A 21,282-nucleotide genomic window follows, 5' to 3' on the forward strand; every position below is an offset into this window, starting at 1 on the left:
AGCGGAGTGCCCCCAGGGTCGGTCCTGGGGCCGGTTTTGTTCAACATCTTCATTAATGGTCTGGATGATGGGATGGATTGCACCCTCAGCAAGTTCGATGACACTAAGATGGGGGGAGCAGTAGATATGCTGGAGGGTAGGGATAGGGTCCAGAATGACCTAGACAAATTGGAGGATTGGGCCAAAAGAAATCTGATGAAATTCAACAAGGACAAGTACAGAGTCCTGAACTTAGGATGGAAGAATCCCATGCACCGCTACAGACTGGGGACCAACTGGATAAGTGGCAGTTTTGCAGAAAAAGACCTGGGGATTATAGTGAATGAGAAGCTGGATATGAGTTAACAGTGTGCCCTTGTTGCCAAGAAGGCTAATGGCATATTGGGTTGCATTAGTAGGAGCGTTGCCAGCAGATCGAGGGAAGTGATTCTTCCCCTCTCTTCGGCACTGGTGAGGCCACATCTGGAGTATTGTGCCCAGTTTTGGGGCCCCCCACTACAGAAAGGATGTGGACAAATGGGAGAGAGTCCAGCAGAAGGCAATGAAAATGATCAGGGGGCTGGGGCACATGACTTACGAGGAGAGGCTGAGGGAACTGGGGTTATTAAGTCTGCAGAAGAGAAGAGTGAGGGGGGATTTGATAGCAGCCTTCAACTACCTGAAGCAGGGCTCCAAAGAGGATGGAGCTCGGCTGTTCTCAGTGGTGGCAGATGACAGAACAAGGAACAATGGTCTCAAGTTGCAATGGGGGAGGTCTAGCTTGGATATTAGGAAAACTATTTCACTAGGAGGGTGGTGAAGCTCTGGAATGGGTTATCTAGGGAGGTGGTGGAATCTCCATCCTTAGAGGTTTTTAAGGCCTGGCTTGACAAAGCCCTGGCTGGGATGATTTAGTTGGGGTTGGTCCTGCTTGGAGCAGGGGGTTGGACTAGATGTCCTCCTGAGATCTCTTCCAACCCTGATCTTCTATGATTCTATGAAATACACTAAGTGTGATATAATGCTATGTACTCTGAAAAGATACCAGCACCTCAGATCGGGTACCCAACATGAGTGGCTATGAATGCTATGTGCCTCAGTTTCCCGTCTGTAAAATGGGGATAATACCATCCCCTTGCCTCACAGGAGTGTGGTAAAAATAAACTCGCCTGGGAAGCGCTCACATGCTACAGGGGTGAGTGCCCTAGGAAAGCCCATGAGGAAATTAATCATTCCCCTCTTCAGTGCAGGCTTTGAAGAGTGTGAAATAAATAAAAGCCTGCAGTCACCTACTGAACAATGAGCAGAAAGTAGACAATTAAGTAGCTGCTCTTTAAGTGACCACTCCACCCTGTGGACTGAATGGGGCCAGGCTCCTGTACGGGGGAAAAAAAAGAAAGGCCGTCTCCATGCATAGGCACAAAGGGGTGGAATTAAGGATGCACCGGCAGCTTTCCTTCCAGCACCTCCTGACCTCCGAGTGCTTGACTTTGCAACCTTAATAGAGTTCTTTCTGTGTGCAATTAGTTATATTGCAAAAGCACCCAGAAATCCCATGCAGGATTAGGACGCTGGTGTGTTAGGGGCTGTACACGCACGCGGGTCTGCTCCGCACTAGCACGGTTGGTAGCAACAAATGGGAGCGCTTGTCTGGACAGAGCTACGGCATTTCTGTCCCTGCGTCATGTAGATTTGCTCCGTGTCCACTTCAAGGCTGAGCCTCCAAGCTCCCATTTGCAGAGCAGCGGGGGGGCCCTACCAGCGTAGGAGCTGTCCCTGGGTTCACTCTCGCTGCATGATTCGAACCCACAGCTGGTTCCCCAGCTGCCTCAGGCAAATCTCTAGTCAACAGAGAGGGGACGATCAGTCCTCCCCAGCACACACCAGCCCTCTCCACACGGGGTGAAGGGATCAGAGAGGCCTAACGAAGCAGACAGGGGCTGTGTTTTAAAGAACATCCCCACTCCCGCTCTGGCCAGGAAAACATAAGCACCCAAGGAAGACATGCAATGCACACACCTACACCCACACATACTGCAAGTGCACAAACACGCCATACATTCTCCACACACTGACCCCTGATTCCACACACACACACCTGCCTGCAGGCTGGCTGACAGGCTGACACACACACAAAGCTCTGAAAACAGGCACATCAATGGAATATCCACAGAGCCACGGAAAATACCCACATGTGTGTTCAACGGCACCATTGCTAGAAGGTTAATAGTTAAGGATGGGCTGAGATTTGCAGTTATAGCTGTGCATGCATCCCCCCAACCAACACACAGGTGTGCATTCACATGTATGTACACGCTCTCCCTTGCACAGACACGGTGACACACATGCGGACAGGTGGAAATACCCATCCCCCCCCACCCACCCACCCACCCGCCCCCGCCCGTCCTTTCTGGCCGTCAGAGAGTCACAACAAAGCCAGCCTTTCTCCCAGCTCGGCAAGCCACGCCAATCTCACAACCCACTGTGCCAAATTACAGGCAGCGGGCTGCCGTCAAGAGCAGGAACATTACCTGTCATCATCGCGGCACATGGCAAGGCACGGGGCCCTGCCCCCACTCTCCTCCCCCGGCTCCTGGCAATGAGGGCCAGATCCCACCAAGCTGTGCCCCCTGCCGAGCCCCTGAACTTAACAAGGGTGGATCTTTGCTGTCACTTGATCACTGCCTTTCAAAGCGCCGTGCGCTCAGGAAAGGCTCCTGGAGGCGGTAGGGGGATGAAAGCTGCTCGGCTAATCCTTGAGGGGAAATTGCAGGGGAGAGGTATGAGATTTGTTATTATTTTCAGGGGGAGACATACTATGTGCATTAAGTGTGAAGGGTCTGGGCTGAGACCTCTGTGGGCTGACATCCTTCATGCTTCATTTCTCGCCAGAGCAGGAAGGACGGCCCAGGGGTTAGGGCGCTAGCCTGCAAGTTTGGAGATCCGGGTCTCAATCCTGTCCTCTGACACAGGCTTCCTATGTGACTTTGGGCTAGTCAGTTAGCCACTCTGGGCCTCGGCTCCCCATCTGTGCCATGAGGATAACAGCACTGGCCCATAAAGGGTGGGGTGGGAGGATAAATTCATTCAAGAGGGTGCTTACATATTAGAGTGCTGGGGGGGCCAGACAAGGCCCGAAGATAGACAGCTAACTCAATCCACACAGGCAGAGGCCCCCAAACACCCATCATGTAGCGCCCCACCTGGGCTGGATTGGAACCAGTGGCCAGGAGGACTGGCATCAGAGCTGTGGTCCCTCTCGCCCGCTATCCTGAGCCCCGCAGCAGCCAGCACCAGCTGCTTCGGAGGCAGGTGCAAGATCCCCTGCCGCTCTGGGCTAACATGACTCCAGGCAAGTGGAGGGGGGACTCGTGCCGAGAAGCCAGAGGGTTCACAACGCTGGCTGATATTCACGAGTCTCACTCTGGGTGGTCTTGTGGATCTGGATATCCTAGTCCCAAGCTCTCAGGACGCCAGGTTTGCTTCATATGAAAGGTGGTCTAGTCCCTGGGCCAGACCCCCACCTAGTGTAAACCAGCCATAGCTCCAGTGGAATCCACCCGGAGGTCCTCTACCCTCATAGCAGGTACAGCGTGGGCCGCAGCAGCGTAAGCTCCTCTCCAGCCACAATTGTACGCACTGATCCCTGAACAATCTACCTGCTTTTATGCCCTGCACACCCCAGCGTCTGAGCACCTTACAGACACCGGCCAGGGAGCCAGGGTGAGGCCCGCCTGAGCCATGGCACAAGTACTTTTAAGTGCCAGGTTGCAGCGCTGCTCAGGTTTGGCCTGGCTGCTCTTCTGTCTTGACCAGGGGAAGGGGGGGGAGTCGGGGCCAAATCTGAGCGAGTGGCGTTGCGACCTGGCGCATGGGATCACAGCACTGCTCAGGTTTGACCTGGCCGCTCCTGTCACCGTAGGCAGAATCTGTGGCCCCAGGCAGCTGCCTAGTTTGCCTATAGCTAGATAGGCCACAGAGCAGGTACCTGAATAGATTCTCCCTCCCCGCCCCATTCCTCAGCTTTAAATGGCGCCCCGCAGCCCCTGCTCACAGACATTAACGAATTCACCACCCCGGGAGCTACGGTGCATCATCCCCACTTTGCAGATGGGAAACTGAGGGAATATCAAGACAAATTCAGATTAGAACTAAGTCACAAATCGTTAGCCTGGAAGGTGAGTAACCACCGGAACCAAGTGCCAGGGAAGTGGCGGATTCCCAATCTCTAGGTGTTTTCAGATCCAGCCTGGATTCCTTTCTGGAAAGGATGCTTGGGTCACACATGAGTTCTTGGGCTCCCTAACTGGATGTAATTCTCTGCTCTGCGTTACACTGGGGGTCAGGCCAGGTGATCGGTCCCTGCTGGCTTTAAACATTGACGTAGCTATAAGTGACTCATGCAAGGTCAGCCAGGGGCAGACCCAGGAATTGAGCCAATCCAGTGCCCCCTCACTACCCCCTTCTGCCCACAGCGTAACTCAGTCAGTCTGTGTCCCATTCACACCAGGGCCATTCTATGGTGGGAGGGTCCCCCCGGGATCTGAGTCGAGAACCTGCAATCTCGTTTGCCCGCCTGCCAGAGGATGTGAAACAGCCAAGGAGCGTGGGGTGGATGAGACAAGGCTAACCTGCTTCTGCAAGTGCAGAATGTTCGAAGCCCCGCAGAGGAATGTACAGGAGCGGTTGGAATAATGGCAAGCGTCCTAGTGGGGCAGACAAAGGCTTGAAGGCCGATCAAATTGCATTCAGAAAGGGGTTCATTACAGCTCTTACAAACATTCAACGGCATATTTCCCTCATTACATCCCCCGGCGAGACGTGCAAGTAATAGCATTATATTCAGCCAGCCAGCCAGCGCTGCCTTGAAAGCCCATCTGCGACAGGCCTGTTCCTCTCCCTAGCCCAACGCAAAGGCCTCCTCAGGGCTCGAAAGCACTTGAGATTGCAGGACTCAGGTTAGCTCATGCCGGACGCAGAACAAAGAACCTGCCCCCGCAGATTCAAGCGATTTCTTTGTGAGCCCCTGGGCCAGAACAAGCAGAGTCTGCACAACTCCAACACATGGAACAGGTTGACGGTAGAGAAGCATTGGATTTTTTGGGGGACCTGGCACATTCAGGAGCTTTGGTGCGGCCACAAAATTAGCCCCAGCAAACCCAGTGGCAGGGGCTGCGTTACATGAGCCGGGAAGGAGTCAAAGCCTGCTTTTGTCAGACCAACGTTAGGAGCAATGAGATCCTGCGGCTGTCCAGCCACCCAGCTTCGTTAGCAGGCTCCGCACTAATCCAAAGCAACACCCTGGCAGATGTGAAGAGGTCTATAAAATCATGACTGGTGCAGAGAAAGTAAACAAGGAAGTGTTATTTACTCCTTCTCGTAACACAAGAACTAGGGGTCACCAAATGAAATTAATAGACAGCAGGTTTAAAATAAACAAAAAGAAGTATTTCTTCACACAAAGCACAGTCACCCTGTGGACCTCCTTGCCAGAGGATGTTGTGAAGGCCAAGACTATAACAGCGTTCAAAAAAAGAGCTAGATAAGTTCATGGAGGATAGGTCCATTAATGGCTATTAGCCAGGATTGGCAGGGATGGTGTCCCTAGCTTCTGTTTGCCAGAAGCTGGGAATGGGCGATAGGGGATGGGTCACTTGATGATTCCCTGTTCTGTTCGTTCCCTCTGGGGCACCTGGCATTGGCCACTGTTGGGAGACAGGATACTGGGCTAGATGGACCTTTGGTTTGACCCAGTCTGGCCGTTCTTATGTTCTTAAAGATTCAAAGGATTAGCTTTTCCCTCCTCTTCCTCATTCTCCAGTTGGGAACACCCCCTTCCCAATGCCAGAGGCTGCAAAGCCGCTTGGATCTCTTTCAGTTCCTCACCCACACGCCCTGCATCTCGCTGACAGCAAGGCGAGAAACCTGCATCACAGCACCTGGAAGGCAGCCAGGCAAGTTGGGAAGGGCACTGAACTGGGAGCCGGGAGACCTGCTGGGTGACCTTGGGCAAGCCCGTGTCGCTCTCTGTGCCTCGGTTTCCCCTTCCACCCTTTGTCTGTCTTGCCTACTATATGCCTACGCAGCACAGGGCTCCGGATCTCTAAGTTCAGCCATAAGACAAATACCCCTAGCTCCTCCATCAGAAGCCGAGAGGTTCTCAGGGGCCTGTTTTGCTAGCAGCTTGCTTGTTGGCTTTTGCTGGTCACGAACCTAACCCACCATGTTCAGCGCCACAGCAGATGAAGGGAAGCGGCACGAAAGGGGCCGTGGCAGAACTGGGGTTCCCGTGTGTCCTGCAGCCATTGGGGATCCCATAGCTAACCCTATGGAATAAATCCATACCATACCGCCACAGCAAACTCCAGTAGCTGGTTCAGGGCCCGGCACATCAAACTCCATAGTCTTTCTGCATACGACCACGCTCTCCGGTTTGCTCGCCTGGCCGAGGTAGCAATCACAAGCTGCAGCCGCCCTGCGAGGGTCCGCTCGCTTTCCGGTCTCTGCTTCATGCCTGTGAGGCTTGGCTCCTGCCTTCCTGTTTTGGGCGGGGAGGGGACAGGGACAGATGATGGGACAGGAGGTGAGATTGGGTGGAGGGGGCTGGGCAAAAGTACCAAAAGAGGATTGTGCCCCTGAAAATGAGGTACCATCTGCGGGGGGAGGGGAGCATGTGCACCACTGCCCTCTACTGTAAGGAATCAGAACTGCTCAACTGGGTGTCAGAGAGCTTCACATCTCATGAAGATTCTCCCATAGTTCAGGTGGCAGGGGCAGAAGAGGCTCAAGACCCTCTAATCCCTAAATTGGGGTGACCCTTGAAGATCTGTCCTGCAAAGGCAGCGAGCAAGGGGTTTCAAAGGGACTGCTGAGAACCCTGCAGGAGCTTGAGCTGGGCTGCCAAGGGGCCTGGCTAACGTGGGTTTGCCGCACAGCACGGGGAGATTCTCTGATCCCCGTTTGAGACCTTAGCTCAAGGGCAGCGGGAGCTCACTGCAGAGCAACAGCAGGCTTAGGGGAGGCACCGGGCGGGAAGGCCCAGGGACGGGATGTTTAGACAGAGTCGAATGTTGGAGAAATGCTGCCAAGCAGAATTCTGCTCCAGGTCATTGAGCAGCAAAGGCCCAGGCGCGCTGGGGGAGCTCGCGGCAGCTAACAGCCTTTGTCTGCTCAAATCCCCGTGCAAAGCGCCGCAGGGTTTTGTAGAGGCTTTTGATCAGCGCAACGGGTTTAACAATCCCTGTGTGCAGCTCAGTGCTTGTGTGCAGCCCTGCATGGACAAAGCAGGGTGTGCAGCCCAGCCCCCACGAGCAACCCTACAATAACAAACCAGGGTGTGCAGCCTAGCCCCCAGGGGCAACCCTACAATAACAAACCAGGGTGTGCAGCCTAGCCCCCACGGGCAACCCTACAATAACAAACCAGGGTGTGCAGCCTAGCCCCCAGGGGCAACCCTACAATAACAAACCAGGGTGTGCAGCCTAGCCCCCAGGGGCAACCCTACAATAACAAACCAGGGTGTGCAGCCCAGCCCCCACGGGCAACCCTACAATAACAAACCAGGGTGTGCAGCCCAGCCCCCACGGGCAACCCTACAATAACAAACCAGGGTGTGCAGCCCAGCCCCCACGGGCAACCCTACAATAACAAACCAGGGTTTGCAACCCTACAATAACAAACCAGGATGTGTAGCCTCGCCCCTATGGACAATTCTACAATAACAAGCCAAGGTGTGCAGCCTAGCCCCCATGGGCTACCCTTCAATAACAAACCAGGGTGTGCAACCTAGTCTCTATGGGCAACCTTACAATAACAAACCAGGGCGTGCAGCCTAATGCTTACGGACATCTCTGCAATAACAAAGGCTACACAGCCCACCACTCACAAGCAACCCTGGAACAACAAACCCTGTCACAGCGACCTCCTGTTAACAAGCCAGTGCATGCCACCCAGCGTTCACCAGCCACCCAGCTCGTGCTTTTAGCTCTGGAGGTCCCCGGTTCAATCCCGGGTGCGCCACACTCGCACAGAAGGCGTGAGGCCTGGCGGCTGGATTCCACCCCGAGTCCTGTGGTGGTGGTGGTGAGCTAAGGGATATCCACCTGCCCGCCAGCGCTCCACAGGTCACGCACGCCACGGGGTTGCTGTGCAGATACTGCCAGAGCACCAGGCCTGGCAGGCAGCCTACGTGCCAGAGCCCGTGTAGCCTCAGAGGGAGTGTCACTGGTGTGGGTGACACAGCAGCCGGGGTGTTTGCAGAGCGTCACCAAGTCCAGGGGAAATTGGAAATGACAGCGGTTGAACAGACAGCAGCCCCCTGCCCTCCCCCAGCCGGCACATCAGCACAAGGGACAGCACCAGGGTCCCCTGCAGCTAGGGTGACCAGACAGCAAGTGTGAAAAATCGGGACGGGGGTGGGGGGTAATAGGAGCCTATATAAGAAAAAGACCCAAAAATTGGGACTGTCCCTATAAAATCGGGACATCTGGTCACCCAACCTGCAGCTCAACAGACAGGCAGAAGGAGGCTGGGATGCATGGGGGGGAGGGTAGAGAGGTTAGAGCAGGGGGCTGGGAGTCAGGATGCCTGGGTTCCACGCCCAGCACCAGGAGGGGAGCGTGGGCTAGTGGTTAGCGCGCCAAGTCCCTCCTGAATTGGCTCCGTGTAAAGCCGTGCCGCACGCAGCAGGTGGGCTGCTGCTGGGAATCTGGGCTTTGCCATCCCCTCCCACTCCTGAACACTGGCAGAACCGTGAGTCATGCTGGCCAATGGGAAGTTTGCCAGCAGGCCCCCCTACCTGCTGCTAGCGTCCACCTGGGACTGAGGAGGTGATGGGGGTGTGAGAGCGGGAGCAGGGCTGACATCATTCCTCTGGGGACCCCAGCCATGAAGCTGCCAGAGAAGGGGGGTCTGGTGGGAACGCCAATATCTCAGCTAAATGCCAAAGGAAGTCGCTCTATTTTGGCTCATCCCTTTCTGCCACTGCTTCAGTAAACTGTTGCTGTGTGGCTGTTCAAAATCTGCCATGCTCCACTCCAGAGCTGGCTGCATTTCAGCACCAGGTGAGAGATCCCCGTGCAAAGTAGCTAGGTAGCTGTTAACCAGCTGCCACGTTCCACCCCAGAGGTGGCTGCATGTTGGTGGCAAGCGAAGGAATTCCTTCTCATGCTTTGAGATGAGCGGCACTAAAGAAATGAGAGATACTGCTATCTACACTCCTATTGAGGGAGTCGGAGTCAGGACTCCTGGGTTCTATTCCTCACTCTGCCACTGGCTCATGGGAGGACCTTAGGCAAGTCACTTTCCTGAGCTCTGTGCGTCAGTTTCCCCAGCTGGGAAGTGGGGCTCGTGACACTGACCACCCCAGGGTCTGCCTGGCATGGCCCTGCTGGCAGGCTGAGGGTATCGCTGTTACTCACTCATTTCTTTCTCTGTGGCAGGGAGATAGTGGTTCGCAATCTGCTCCAGGCGGCTCAGAGCTGCCTTGGCCCCAGGCTCCAGCACTTGGCTGATGATGCTGGCATTCAGGATGATGTTCACCCCCAAGGCCACGATGCCCATCACGTCCTCCACCACCCCGCTGGCCCTCTCTGTCAGCCGACCCACTCGCTCGGCGGTGCTGGACTGCAGCTGCTCCACGCCAGCAGCCAGGCTGTCTTGCAAATTCCCAAGGACCTGGGGGCGACAGGGACGAACTCATATCAAGAGCGGGGCCCAATGACACACCAGTTCTTCACTTGCAGGCAGAGTGCGGGGCGGCACCGTTCCCCAGGGAGGAGGGGGTGGGCAGGTGCAGGGTTAAGTGTTGGGCCGTATACGGAGAGGAGTCCATTCAAAGCCCCTGGTAACATGAGTGGGTACCAGGAAGAATAAGATTAAAGTGTGGGTAAGCGTGAGGGGAAGGTAAATTGTGCAGTAAGTTTGGGGGGCTGGTGGGGGTGCCGGTAAATTTAGGGTGTAAGTTTCGGGGGAGGATAAATTGTGCAGGTAAATTTGGAGGGTGGGGGTGGTTGGCAAGAGTTTCATGTGCAGGGAGGGATCTGAGGAGGGTGAATTCAAGAGCAGGGGGTGGTATGTGGGGCTAGGGGGGTCACAGGAGGGTCGGAGGAGGGGCACAGTGGAGGGCTCGGGGGCAGGGGGAGTTACCCTGCTTGGTGGGGGGGGGACATGGCACATGGGCACAGCAGCCTTCTTAGGGGAACCAAGCGCTCTGCTCCGCCTGCAGGGCCAGGCATCTCCCTATCTCCCAGGGCAGCCAGGGGCCAGAGGGAGAGGATATCTCTGACCGGCAACCCCATCCTTTGCCTCTGGGGTCCTGGCAATGGCTTTCAGCTGCAAAGAGCTGTCTGGTGGCACCCTCTGGTGGCAATGCCATGTATGGCAGGTGTGCATGCCACCGGGATACGTGCTTTTGGGAAAATACCCTGGCACAGTTATCTCCCCCAGAGCGTTACGCCAGAGACGGGGCCATTACAGTCGGGGCAGTCTGTATGGCAGCAGGCCAGCCCGATGCATATCTGTAACGATGATGCCCACACACTCAAGTCTATCAATAACTTTTTTACGTACATCCAAACCAGGGGTGCGAACAAGAATGAAATTGGCAGCTTCTCCCCCCGACTATTCGACAATAATAGGGGGGCCTGCTCTTGGAGCTCCCAGAGTACTTTACAAGCACGAATGAACTGAGGCTCATCAGCTCCCTACAGGGTGGCAGATTATCCCCCTTTTGCAGGTGCGGAAACTGAGTCACGGAGCTGGGACGTGAGTCACCCAAGGCTACAGAGCTGGGAATAGAAACCAGGAGTCCTGACTTTCAGCCCCCCCATTCACTAACCACTAGACCCTACTCCCCGCTCCCAGAATAGAACCCACAAGTTATGACAAGGAAAACGGGATGGCTTTTCGGTTGTTTTCTCAGTCGCAGCATTCACAGCACCTCCGTCAGATCTCAAAGCCTAACCCCACCCCAGCAATGGGCCTTTTACCTCGTCCGCTGCCTGATCCAGAATGGGGAATCTTGCCTCCAGCCCATCCACGCCTCTCAGTGTGAAGCTATTAACCACAGCTACTGGGCAAGAGAAAGCCATATGCATGTCACAAATCAGCACCCACATCTCAGACTCAGTCTGGCCTACAGGGGATGGGTTGGGGGTGTCTGTGAAGTCTGGATCCAAATCTGGGTTCAGGTTTCAAGCTAGGGCTGTTGAAAACTTTCCGCCAATGGAAACTTGAGTTATTAACTAAACTAAATTTTTCACAATAATTGTTTCTCTCTGTCAGAAAACTTAAATTCTCTGTTAAAAAACCAAATGCCCACAAGACAAAATATTGCAATTTTGAAATGCTGCCAGGGTTTCTCATGGGAGTTGTAGTCCAGGTGCTCCATGCTTCCATTCTCCTATAGGGCGTGGGCTCCCCTGTTGGACTTCATCTCCCATGATGCACTGCCTCTCCTCACCAAGAAGGGATGCTGTGGTGCATCCTGGGAGCTGTAATCTGGCCAGGGAGCCCCACCTAAAAGGAGAATGGAGGCATGAGACATCCAAACATTCACTTAAAATTTACTGCTTCCACAAATATTCCTGACACTAAAAGCTCATCCTGGAGAGGATGAGTGAACACAAAAGGGGCATGGGATCAGGGTAGCTGTGTTGACCTGAAGCACCCTACCTTGGTAGCAGGGTTCTAGTCTATTATGGAAGTGTTAGGAGGGTTTGCTGAGTTGCTGGTGCAGGTAGCTCATTACCCTACTTGGACAGAAGGGAGCTGGGAGCGGCTTTCTGGGGAAAGAGGATCTAGAGTGTGGGCTGAGTAGTCCTGTGGGAGGAACCTTAGGAGCAACCAAGCCTGGGCAGAAGATTTGAGCTGAACTTGATTATCTTGCTGCTGTTTGGTTAGCGAGAGAAGGCCAAGCGCCGGTGAGGGGGGGTAGGTTTGGACGCCGTGTGGAAGGTAGACTTCCTTTGTAGAGCAGGTTAGGAATGGTGGCTGGACTCTTGCACCAATGCTTTGGTGCCATTCTGCCATCGCCCCAGAAATGGAAATATTAAGAAAGGGCAAAGAAAGGGCCATTCCCATGCCATAGCCAGTCTGACCAGTCCTAGCAACGTCATTCATTAAGCCTCGCCCCCCAGTCATACTCACGTGGCACCTCCAGCCTCTGCATGACCGGAGTGGCTGCCATCACGGCCACCCCCACCACGGCGCTCACGCTGCGCTCTGCCATGCCGCAAAAGAAACCCACCACGGGGTGGGCACCTTTTATGTCCGCGTAGGTGAACACAGCGATCTGATAGGCCGAGTTGAACAGAGGGATGCTGGCTAGGCGTGCCAAGGTGTTGCCCTAGGGAGGAGGGAAATGGGACTCGCGTGAGTCAGGCTTGCTGGCGAGCATCTTTCAGTGCCGTTGCCTTCAGGCCTGAACAGCAGCTACCTGACCGCATGATGTCACCTGCTAAGCGCAGCCCTTAAAGTCACCCTGCCGTCCTGGAACCCCTCCCCTGGCTTCTAGTGCGTCAAGAACAAACCCCTTGTCCTCCCTTTCAAAGCCTGGTGCAGTCTCCCTCCCCACCCACCTAATACAACCTAACGTTATGGGAGTCACTAGAGGTTTCACGCAGTCTAACAAATTCTATTTAACTGAACGTGTCGGCGGTTCGATCCTGGATGCAGTGCTGTGTTGACAATTGTGGTGCAGTTCTTTTTTGACCTCCACCTCCTGCCTAAGTCTCTAGGACTGATCCACATGCTCTACAAATGCCATTTAACTGAATGACTCAATTGTAGGTGCAGAGCCATGCCCGCAAGTTCCACCCACTCCAGCAACCAGGGCCGTCCCCAGCCATTTGGGTGTCCTACGGGGGGCTGTGTGGGGCCCCAGGCCTTCCCTCCACCAGGGTCTGGGAGGCAGGAGCTGGGGGGGGCAATTTTGGGGGCCCACAGGCCCAGAGTGGCGCAGGGGATGAGCGGGGGGCCAGGAGCAGCCCGCTCCGCTCCACTTCCCTCGCCCCAGCCGTGTCGCTCAGGGGAGGCGGCTTCGGGGAAGGGATCCCCTCCACACTAGGGTGACCAGATGTCCTGATTTTATAGGGACAACCCTGATTCTGGGGTCTTTTTCTTATATAAGGTCCTATTATCCCCCACCCCCTGCCCCGATTTTTCACACTTGCTGTCTGGTCACCAGCAGTGGCGGGAAGCGGAGCAGCCCCGCACCAGCCCGCTCTACTCCGCCAGCTCCCAGCCGCGGTGCTCCGCTTCCCGCCACCGGTGAGTGCGGGGTCGCTGGGGGAAGAGGTGGGATGGGGGCAGGCCGGGGGCAGAGCAGGGGGGAAGGGTAAGAGGGGGAGGAGGGAGTTATCCGGGACCCCCCACCCCAGGGATGGCCCTGCCCCTTGCAGTGAGTGCAGCCCGTGGGGGGCCGGCCGGGGGATAGGACTGGTCGCCGGGGCTGGTACTTCAGTGTGTGCAGCATTAAAAATTGCCCCAAATTTCATGGTGCCCTACGCAGCTGTGTATGCCTAAGGACGGCCCTGCCAGCAACCCCCCCAAAAATTACACACATTGTTGAATACATTCCTTGCACTGGTTTCCTCTCTGCTGCCTGCGTTCTTCCCATTCCTTTCTCCTCGCTGCTCCACCTGGGGCAAGTCCCGAAGCCCTCAATCAGGAAAGATTCCCACCGACTTAGTACCTCAAATGATTAGGGCAAGGAGATAAAAATCACAGCCGCCACCCCAGCCTGCTCAAACTCCTGCTGCTCCGCAAGATTTTTGGCTCTTTTTGTTGTTTGCAGCCAGAACCTCGTCCCCACCTGCCCTTTGGTGAAAGTCTTATCTGTGCCTACTGTGCATCAGCCCCCTAACTCCGCACCTTCCAGGCCACTGCAGGCCCCGCTCCCTCTACAGTTTAACAAAAAAGAAAAGGAGTACTTGACTCACACCAACCACGGCGCCCTCAGAGCGTTCCCTGTAGCATCCAGCCCCTGATCCGGGGCCATGCGGACTATCCCAGGCGTGCTGTGCAATCATAACATGCTTCCCAGACCCTAAACTTAACAGTGTAACCCCCCGTCTAACGATGTTTCTCTGGCCCAGCGTCCTCTTTGGCATTTTCAACCCCGCCTGGCTGAGACCGCCTTTGCAGCAAGCCAACTCACTGTCCATTTTCTTCTTCAGCGAAGGGCGCCAGGGGGTCTTCTCCCCCATCCTCCGAACACAGCACCGCAAACCTTTGAAGTGCACCTCAAGGTAAGGTTTCTCTTTCACCCCCCCGCCCTGCCCCTGCTGTTTTTCTCTTCCTGAAGTTCTCACAGTCCTTCCTTTGCATTCAGTTCAGACTGGTGGCAGGTGACCTCTCGTGAACCAGACCATGCTCTGGTTACACAGACAGGTGGCAGGATGAAGATCTCACCCTGGTTTTCACCCACCTGCCCGCCTCAGACACAGATGATCCAAACACTTTTTGCAGTATAGAGACGTGACCTCTCCCCTTGCACCCGGAGCTGCATTTCACAAGGACACGGGTGACCTGCGTGAGACCAGCTTTCATTTGAGACAGGCTCTGGTGAACTAGAACATACATGCCAGACTCAGGAGATTCCCCTAACCCGCCTGCAGGCCTCTGTGCCCGTTCCAGGTGGCACTGAGACGCTCCTGGGTCACACTGGTGTCGTTGACTCTTCCCACTAAAACAAAAGGGGTTTTCTCTTTCCCCTACCCCAAATAGAAATGGAAACTGGAAACGTGAAAGTTGCGAGATTTGACCCAGTCTTTGCGGTCAAACCCGGCTAGCTCCTTATCTAGGGCCCGATCCTGCCCACATAACTCCACTCACATGACTAATCCCCTTGCTTTTCATGGCACTACTCACGGGAGTCAAGGATCAGGCCCCACGCTTGCAACTGTCTCCTGGTTAAAAGCGAAGTGATAACTGCTCTCTTTTTTCAAACCCGTCAGTCACACCGACCCGTCAAACCTTGGTGCAACCGCATGAGTCAGTACGGCACTTTACGTGGTAAGAGGGATGTTAAAATCATACTGCAGCCTTTGTCCAGACTTGCACACCGCTCTAGAAAGCCGTAGGGCCTACGTCAGGGGTGGCCAACCTGTGGCTCCGGAGCCCCATGCGGCTCTTCAGAAGTTAACATGCGGCTCCTTGTACAGGCACCGACTCCGGGGCTGGAGCTACAGGTGCCAACTTTCCAATGGGCCGTGGGGTGTTCACTGCTCAACCCCTGGCTCTTCACAGGCCCTGCCCCCACTCCACCCCTTCCTGCCCCCTCCCCTGAGCCTGCCATACCCTCGCTCCTCCCCCCACCCCAGAGCCTCCTGCATGCCATGAAACAGCTGATCAGGAGGTGCAGGGAGGGAGGAGGCGGCGCTGATTGGCAGGTGGAAGGTGCTGGGAGCAGGGGGAGCTGATGGGGGGCTGCTGATGTATTACTGTGGCTCTTCGGCAATGTACATTGGTAAATTCTGTCTCCTTCTCAGGCTCGGGTTGGCCACCCCTGGCCTATGTCATGTGGGAAGCCTGACTCAGTTACAGTGGTTCCCTTGGGCTCTATAATCTACGAATGCAATGGCCGCACATTTGTGTGGCTGAGTTGGTGCCTATTCTAATCACATGCTGTCATTCTGGCTACTATTGAGCTCTCTCTCCTTACAGATTGAGGGCGGGGGAGAAATACACAAGACACATCTGTGGAGTATCTTCCTCTGCAAAGTTCTCAGAGCACTCCGAACGGTGACCTGGCATGGTGGATCAAAGCCGGTGCGCAGCGTTGTCATAAGCTTGACACTCACTGCTCTTCGAGCTCCTGCAGCCGCTTTTGGGGGAGACCCCCAAAGCTTGGCAAATTCTGATTGACCAGGTCAAGTGGTGTGCACAGACAGAGCGAGCCAGATGCCCGGAATTTCACCGAGTCAGTGCTGGAGCCAAGAATAAAAACCAGGAGTCCTGGCTCCCAGGCCTGTGCACAGACCACACCTGGCCTTATGGCCGTTTCCTACTGCTAAAAGCTGGCATGGAAAATGACAGCAGGTCAGTGGCAGGCAGGCACAGAACCCAGGAATCCTGATTCCTGGCATCCTGCTCTAATCTCACTATGCTCCGTACAGCATATTTGTGACTGGCCTTGAAGAGTTGCTGACACCTTCTGAAAAGCTACCTAGCCACGTGTCTGTTGTTTCCGACAACACCCAACTGGGAGACGCAGCTTGGCTACATTTTGTCCTCACTTACACCTATCCCCAAGCCTAAATGCGGGCAAAACTTGCCCGTGACACTGAGTGTGTGTGTGTCGGTGGGAATAATGAGCAGCACGGATCTCAGTTTGTTGGCCAGTCTCCATGGAGACGCATCCAGGGGTCAGTACAGACTGTGAAGGATGTGATGGGCATAAAGGCAGAATGGGGTTGATCCTCAGCTGGTGGACACTGGCAGATCACCACCAAAGCCAATTCAGCTGTGGTCATTTATACCCGCTGAGATTCTGGCCCAAAGTCTTCTGAATAAATTGTTCTGCAAAACTTGGGGGCAGCTTTTGGCGTTGTTTGTATACAGCGTCTAGAACAGAGTCCTGGGCCTCCCGGGTGCCTGCCCGAATGAACATGATGAAAGAGAATGAACACGACAAAATCTACTTACATTCTTTAAAGCCATGCTTCCTGCTCAGCAAGGAGGGGGGAATGGAGAACGCTGGAATCAGCTGTCCTGCGGTCTGAAGAGGCTGCTCTTCTCCCTAGAAACCAACCAGTGGGGAAAAGGTTTCCACTGAGCAGCCTTTATGTTGGAAAAGTCTCCACCCCTTTGCTTTTGATGGCTTTAATGGATTGTTGAGCGGAATTCCAGCCTCAACGAGGATTAATAGACTGGATCGGATTAGCCCAGGGCCACATTCATAGTTTTAAACAGCTTGGGGGGGAACCCAAGAGCCAGACTCAAGAGTTTTTTTTTTTCAGGACCAAGTTCTCCGAGAAGAAAGCCACAAAAGGGGAATGCGGCCTCACGGGGAACGAACCCAGTGCCCAGGCATGTACTAAGTTTGAAACTCAACTTTTGTCAACGAGAAAATCTTGCAACTCCCATCGAAGCCCGGCTCCAAATGGATCCAGAGAGCAATGTGTGGCTTCTAGATGAACCTAGAAGGGAGGTTGGCACAATTTCACTGAGAGTTTCTCTCGATACGAACACTGAGGTCACAGAAAGCTGCAATGTCAATCTACCCCGCGCTTAAGGCTGCAGCATGCCAAGACATACCCGGGCCAGCTTTCATCCAGCTAGCGTGGCTAACAGTAATAAACATGGTAGCAGGGGCTAGAAACCTGCATACAAACCCAGGCTCGCCAGCGAGCTTGGCAGCATGGATTAGTCACCTGAGTACATGTGCTACACCGCTATTGTTACCCGGTGCCAGCTACATTAAAGCTGGCACAGGCATGCCTACTATCACTCCTCCCCTTGCAATGGGGACGTACCCTGAGTGTGCCACAGGCTAGTGTGAGGTAGATTTACATCCTGCTTGCCATGAACTAAGTATTTGTATAGCCAAACTCTTTGAACCCCAAGGAGCAAAAGCCCTCCGTAGCCCGAACCCTAGAGAAGACCTTTTGTTCATTGAGAAATGTCTTGATTCTAGAACTAGGGATGGACCACAGGATTGTACGTAACCCTGATTTTGTAGAGTTCAGAGGTGGATCCGAACCAGCTCCTCCCTCTGTAAAAGGAGCAACTCAAAATTCTGTATCCGGTTCCACCAACTATTATAAACAGAGTTTCGCTCTCCCACATCCCCCACGTAACCAACGTTTAAGGAGCCAACCAGGTACTACAGCATCCTTCTGAAGGAGCCATTTCTCTCTTGCTAAGCACCTGTAAAGCTAGCGCTTAGAACTGCTTGTTTGTTGCATCTCCTGGTATCACCCCTCCCCCCAGAACAAGCTGCCCTTTCTGACAAAAGAGGAGCAAAGCATCAGGCCTGGTCAACCCCTAAAACTTCGGTCGACCTAGCTCCATCGCTCTCAGCTGTGAAAAGTGTCATGCCCTGTGCAACGCTGTTAGGTCGACCTAACCCACAGTGCAGATGCAGCTAGTTTGACAGAAGAATTCTTCCATCAACCTAGCTACTTGGGGAGGTGGGTTACCTGCACCGATGGAAAAACCGTCAACGTAGGAAGCACCTGCAGCTCCATAGCTGGGCTGCTGTAGCTTGCACATAACCTCAAGCTGACATAAAGAGCAGAGCATCAAATACGTCTGAAGTGATACACGGTGTTAGATTTATACGCAGCCAGCGAACAGCTCATCAACGTTTTCTCTGCATAGTCAGCTATACAGGAGAGCAGGATAGAATTTGGGGTCAGAGTCCCCCTTTTCCATGGGGAGAACCCTTAAACAAGGTGGGGGGAGGGATAGGTTTCATTCCCACATGGCACAAAGCACAGCCAGATTACTGAGCCTTTTTGTGTTTGTTTGAAAAGGGAGATGAGCCCTGACACACGTTCATGTGAACTCGATGAGTTCCGGCGGTTAGCGCTCGCCCCCCATGTCAAATCTCTCTCTGAAGTCATCTGCAGAGATGTCGATAATACGGGAAGTCTGCAAAACAGCCTAATTAGGAATAGATTCAGGGTGATGCCCGGAGGGACGCTGGGAAGACCAGTTTGTTATTTTGCGGGCCCCTTTCACCTATCCGCCAATCGTTTTTGAACCGTACCCTACTTATCTGGGGATAAAGCTCGACTGCTCTGGGTCCTGTTGACAACACATTGAGAAGACACGAACTAAAATCCAGTCAAGAGTCATACCCCTTCTAAGCTTGCCGGCCGCTTGTGCGGCGCTGGTGCTCTAACCTCATGGATATCTACCCATGACTTAAGTATTGCGTCTGCCCCAAATGCAGTGTAGCAGCTTGGAGCTCCAGTCGTCACTGTGGCCATGACCAACACTGGTGGGACCCGGACAACGTCAGTTTCCAACCTTCCACTCTCGACTGGTATAGATCTCCCTATGACTGGGCACGAAGGCAGGGCCTATCAGGACAGCTTACTTCACAAGGTCATCTCAAAGCCACCTCAAAAATGCCGGCAAAAATCAAAACGCCCCTTTGCTGAAATAGTTGAGCTTCTCAGACAGTACATCAGATGTGACTTGCTAAGGAACAGTGGCAATAGGTAGTGAATGCCACTCCCAGTCCAGTGCCCTACTTACTGGGTATGCTCTGCCACTGACTTGCTTTGCGAACAAGTTACTTCCCTTCTCTTTGCTTCGTTTTCCTCTCTCTAGTTCTCATGAGCTCCTGTTCAGTTGCCAATCTGCTGGACCATACCAGCTTTGGAACAGAAGTATAAAGTCTGATCATCTCTGCCAGGGGAGGACTTTTATCCATTGCTCACATAAGATCTATGAATAGCCAATGTTTTACCTTTGGAATGCACTCAGCTGTATGTATGAGGAGAGATTAATAAGACTGGGACTTTTCAAAGAGAGGACTAAGGGGGAAGATGATAGAGGTCTATGAGTATGACTGGTGTGGAGAAAGTAAACAAGGAAGTGTTATTTACTCCTCAGAACACAAGAACTAGGGATCACCAAATGAAATTAATAGGCAGCAGGTTTAAAACAAACAAAAGGAAGTACTTTTTCACGCAACACACAGTCAGTCTGTGGAACTCCTTGCCAGAGGATGTTGTGAAGGCCAAGACTATAACAGGGTTCAAAAAAGAACTAGATAAATTCATGGAGGATAGGTCCATCAAGTGCTATTAGCCAGGATGGGCAGGGATGGTGTCCCTAGCCTCTGTTTGCCAGAATCTGGGAATGGGTGACAGGGGATGGATCACTTGATGATTACCTGTTCTATTCATTCCCTCTGGGGCACCTGGCACTTGCCACTGTCAGAAGACAGGATACTGGGCTAGATGGACCTTTGGTCTGGCCCAGTATGGCCATTCTTATGTCCAAACCATGCTCCCAACTGCAACCCCGCTGTAATGGCTCCAATCCTCCTTGCCCTTGTAAATTACTATGTGAATGCTGCCTCCCCCAAAATAAACATCTGTCACAAATTAAGAGACACAAGATGACAGGAAAATAGCAGCAGCTTTGCTTTTTAATTCATTAGTTTGCAAACTGCCCTATGTTTTCTTAAACCTGAGGAAGAGCTCGGTGTAAGCACAAAAGCTTGTCTTTCACCAAAAGTTGGTCCAATAAAAGATATTACCTCTCCCACCTTGTCTCTCTTTTTAAACTATTAACAACTTAATTGTACAGTATTTACATCAAACTGACAACGTGATTGTTAGAGACACTTTGCGGCTGTCTATTGTACATTTTAAACTTCAAGAAACTTAACAATATTGCTCTAAAATGTCAAAACCTTCATGTTAACCGTACAAAGAAGCTGCTGGCAGCTGGGTTTGCTAGAGGCAGAAGAGCATGTTAATAAATAGACTGAAAACAATTTAGTGTGATATTTTTACTTAGCGTCACCCCCACCCATTTAACTGATTTATGTTCACTCTACTCCCTCCTTCACCAACATTACAAAGTGTCAGAGCTACATCTAACATTATGCAATAACGCCACTTAACAGCTACGTTATTCTTATTGATATGTGATCTTCTACAGGCTCTGTACTCAGACGGAGATTAACACCTGCATACAAGGCACAGATATCCACAAAGACAACTGTACTTACATTTTACCTTGACAATTTAAAACATCTTCATTTTGCAGGCGGTGGCAGAGCTGTGACCCAACTGAAAGTCTGGAGCCCAGTTCCTCTTATAACCCCTTGCAATTTGGCTAACAAGCCATCAGTTTTCTCTTGCTATAGCTTATCATAGTTCAAGGCAGCTAAAATCCGAGTTACCTGGGTGAATGAATATTTGTGTATGTACGTGCACAACCAGGGGTTTTCTTCACAAGGGCAGCAGTGATTCCGAGTCCTAATGCAGCAATAGACAAAGTGCTCTGGGATGCTTGTAAGGAAGGGTGGGTGGATGCGGATGAGTCCTGAAGGCATGGAAGAAGAGCACTGATCGCTAAGAGCATCCACGTGTACAGCCCGCGACAGGTTAAACGCAAGCGAGATCATTCTCATTACCCTACATACATAATTAACAGGGATCACCGAAGAACGCAGTGGCTTTAGGTATAAATGCAGTCCTTGGTCTGAGACTACCCATTGCTGGGTGATAAAAATCTCTCTGCAGCCAGATCAGCCAACAGTCTAGAGAGCTGCACTGATGTTCTGACTTTGCACAGAGAAACAGGACTTGATAGACTCCAGTAAAATGGTAA

General features: G+C 53.1%; 1 protein-coding gene across 1 annotated transcript in view; it reads right to left on the reverse strand.

Moving 5' to 3' along the window:
• The window catches only part of LOC114020545 (perilipin-2), a 48,349-nt gene extending 27,206 nt beyond the window's left edge, over positions 1-21,143 (reverse strand). Inside the window, exons 1-6 of the mRNA XM_043534990.1 lie at positions 20,852-21,143; positions 13,542-13,619; positions 12,127-12,325; positions 10,968-11,050; positions 9,399-9,654; positions 6,330-6,517 (exon numbers count right to left, since the gene is read on the reverse strand). Coding sequence (XP_043390925.1) covers positions 6,330-6,517; positions 9,399-9,654; positions 10,968-11,050; positions 12,127-12,325; positions 13,542-13,619; positions 20,852-21,082 — 1,035 coding nt within the window. The 5' untranslated portion in view covers positions 21,083-21,143. The remainder of the gene's footprint in view (positions 1-6,329; positions 6,518-9,398; positions 9,655-10,967; positions 11,051-12,126; positions 12,326-13,541; positions 13,620-20,851) is intronic.
• Between the last annotated feature and the right edge of the window lie 139 nt (positions 21,144-21,282).

Source organism: Chelonia mydas, chromosome 24, assembly GCF_015237465.2.
Source record: "Chelonia mydas isolate rCheMyd1 chromosome 24, rCheMyd1.pri.v2, whole genome shotgun sequence".
Lineage (NCBI taxonomy): Eukaryota > Metazoa > Chordata > Testudines > Cheloniidae > Chelonia > Chelonia mydas.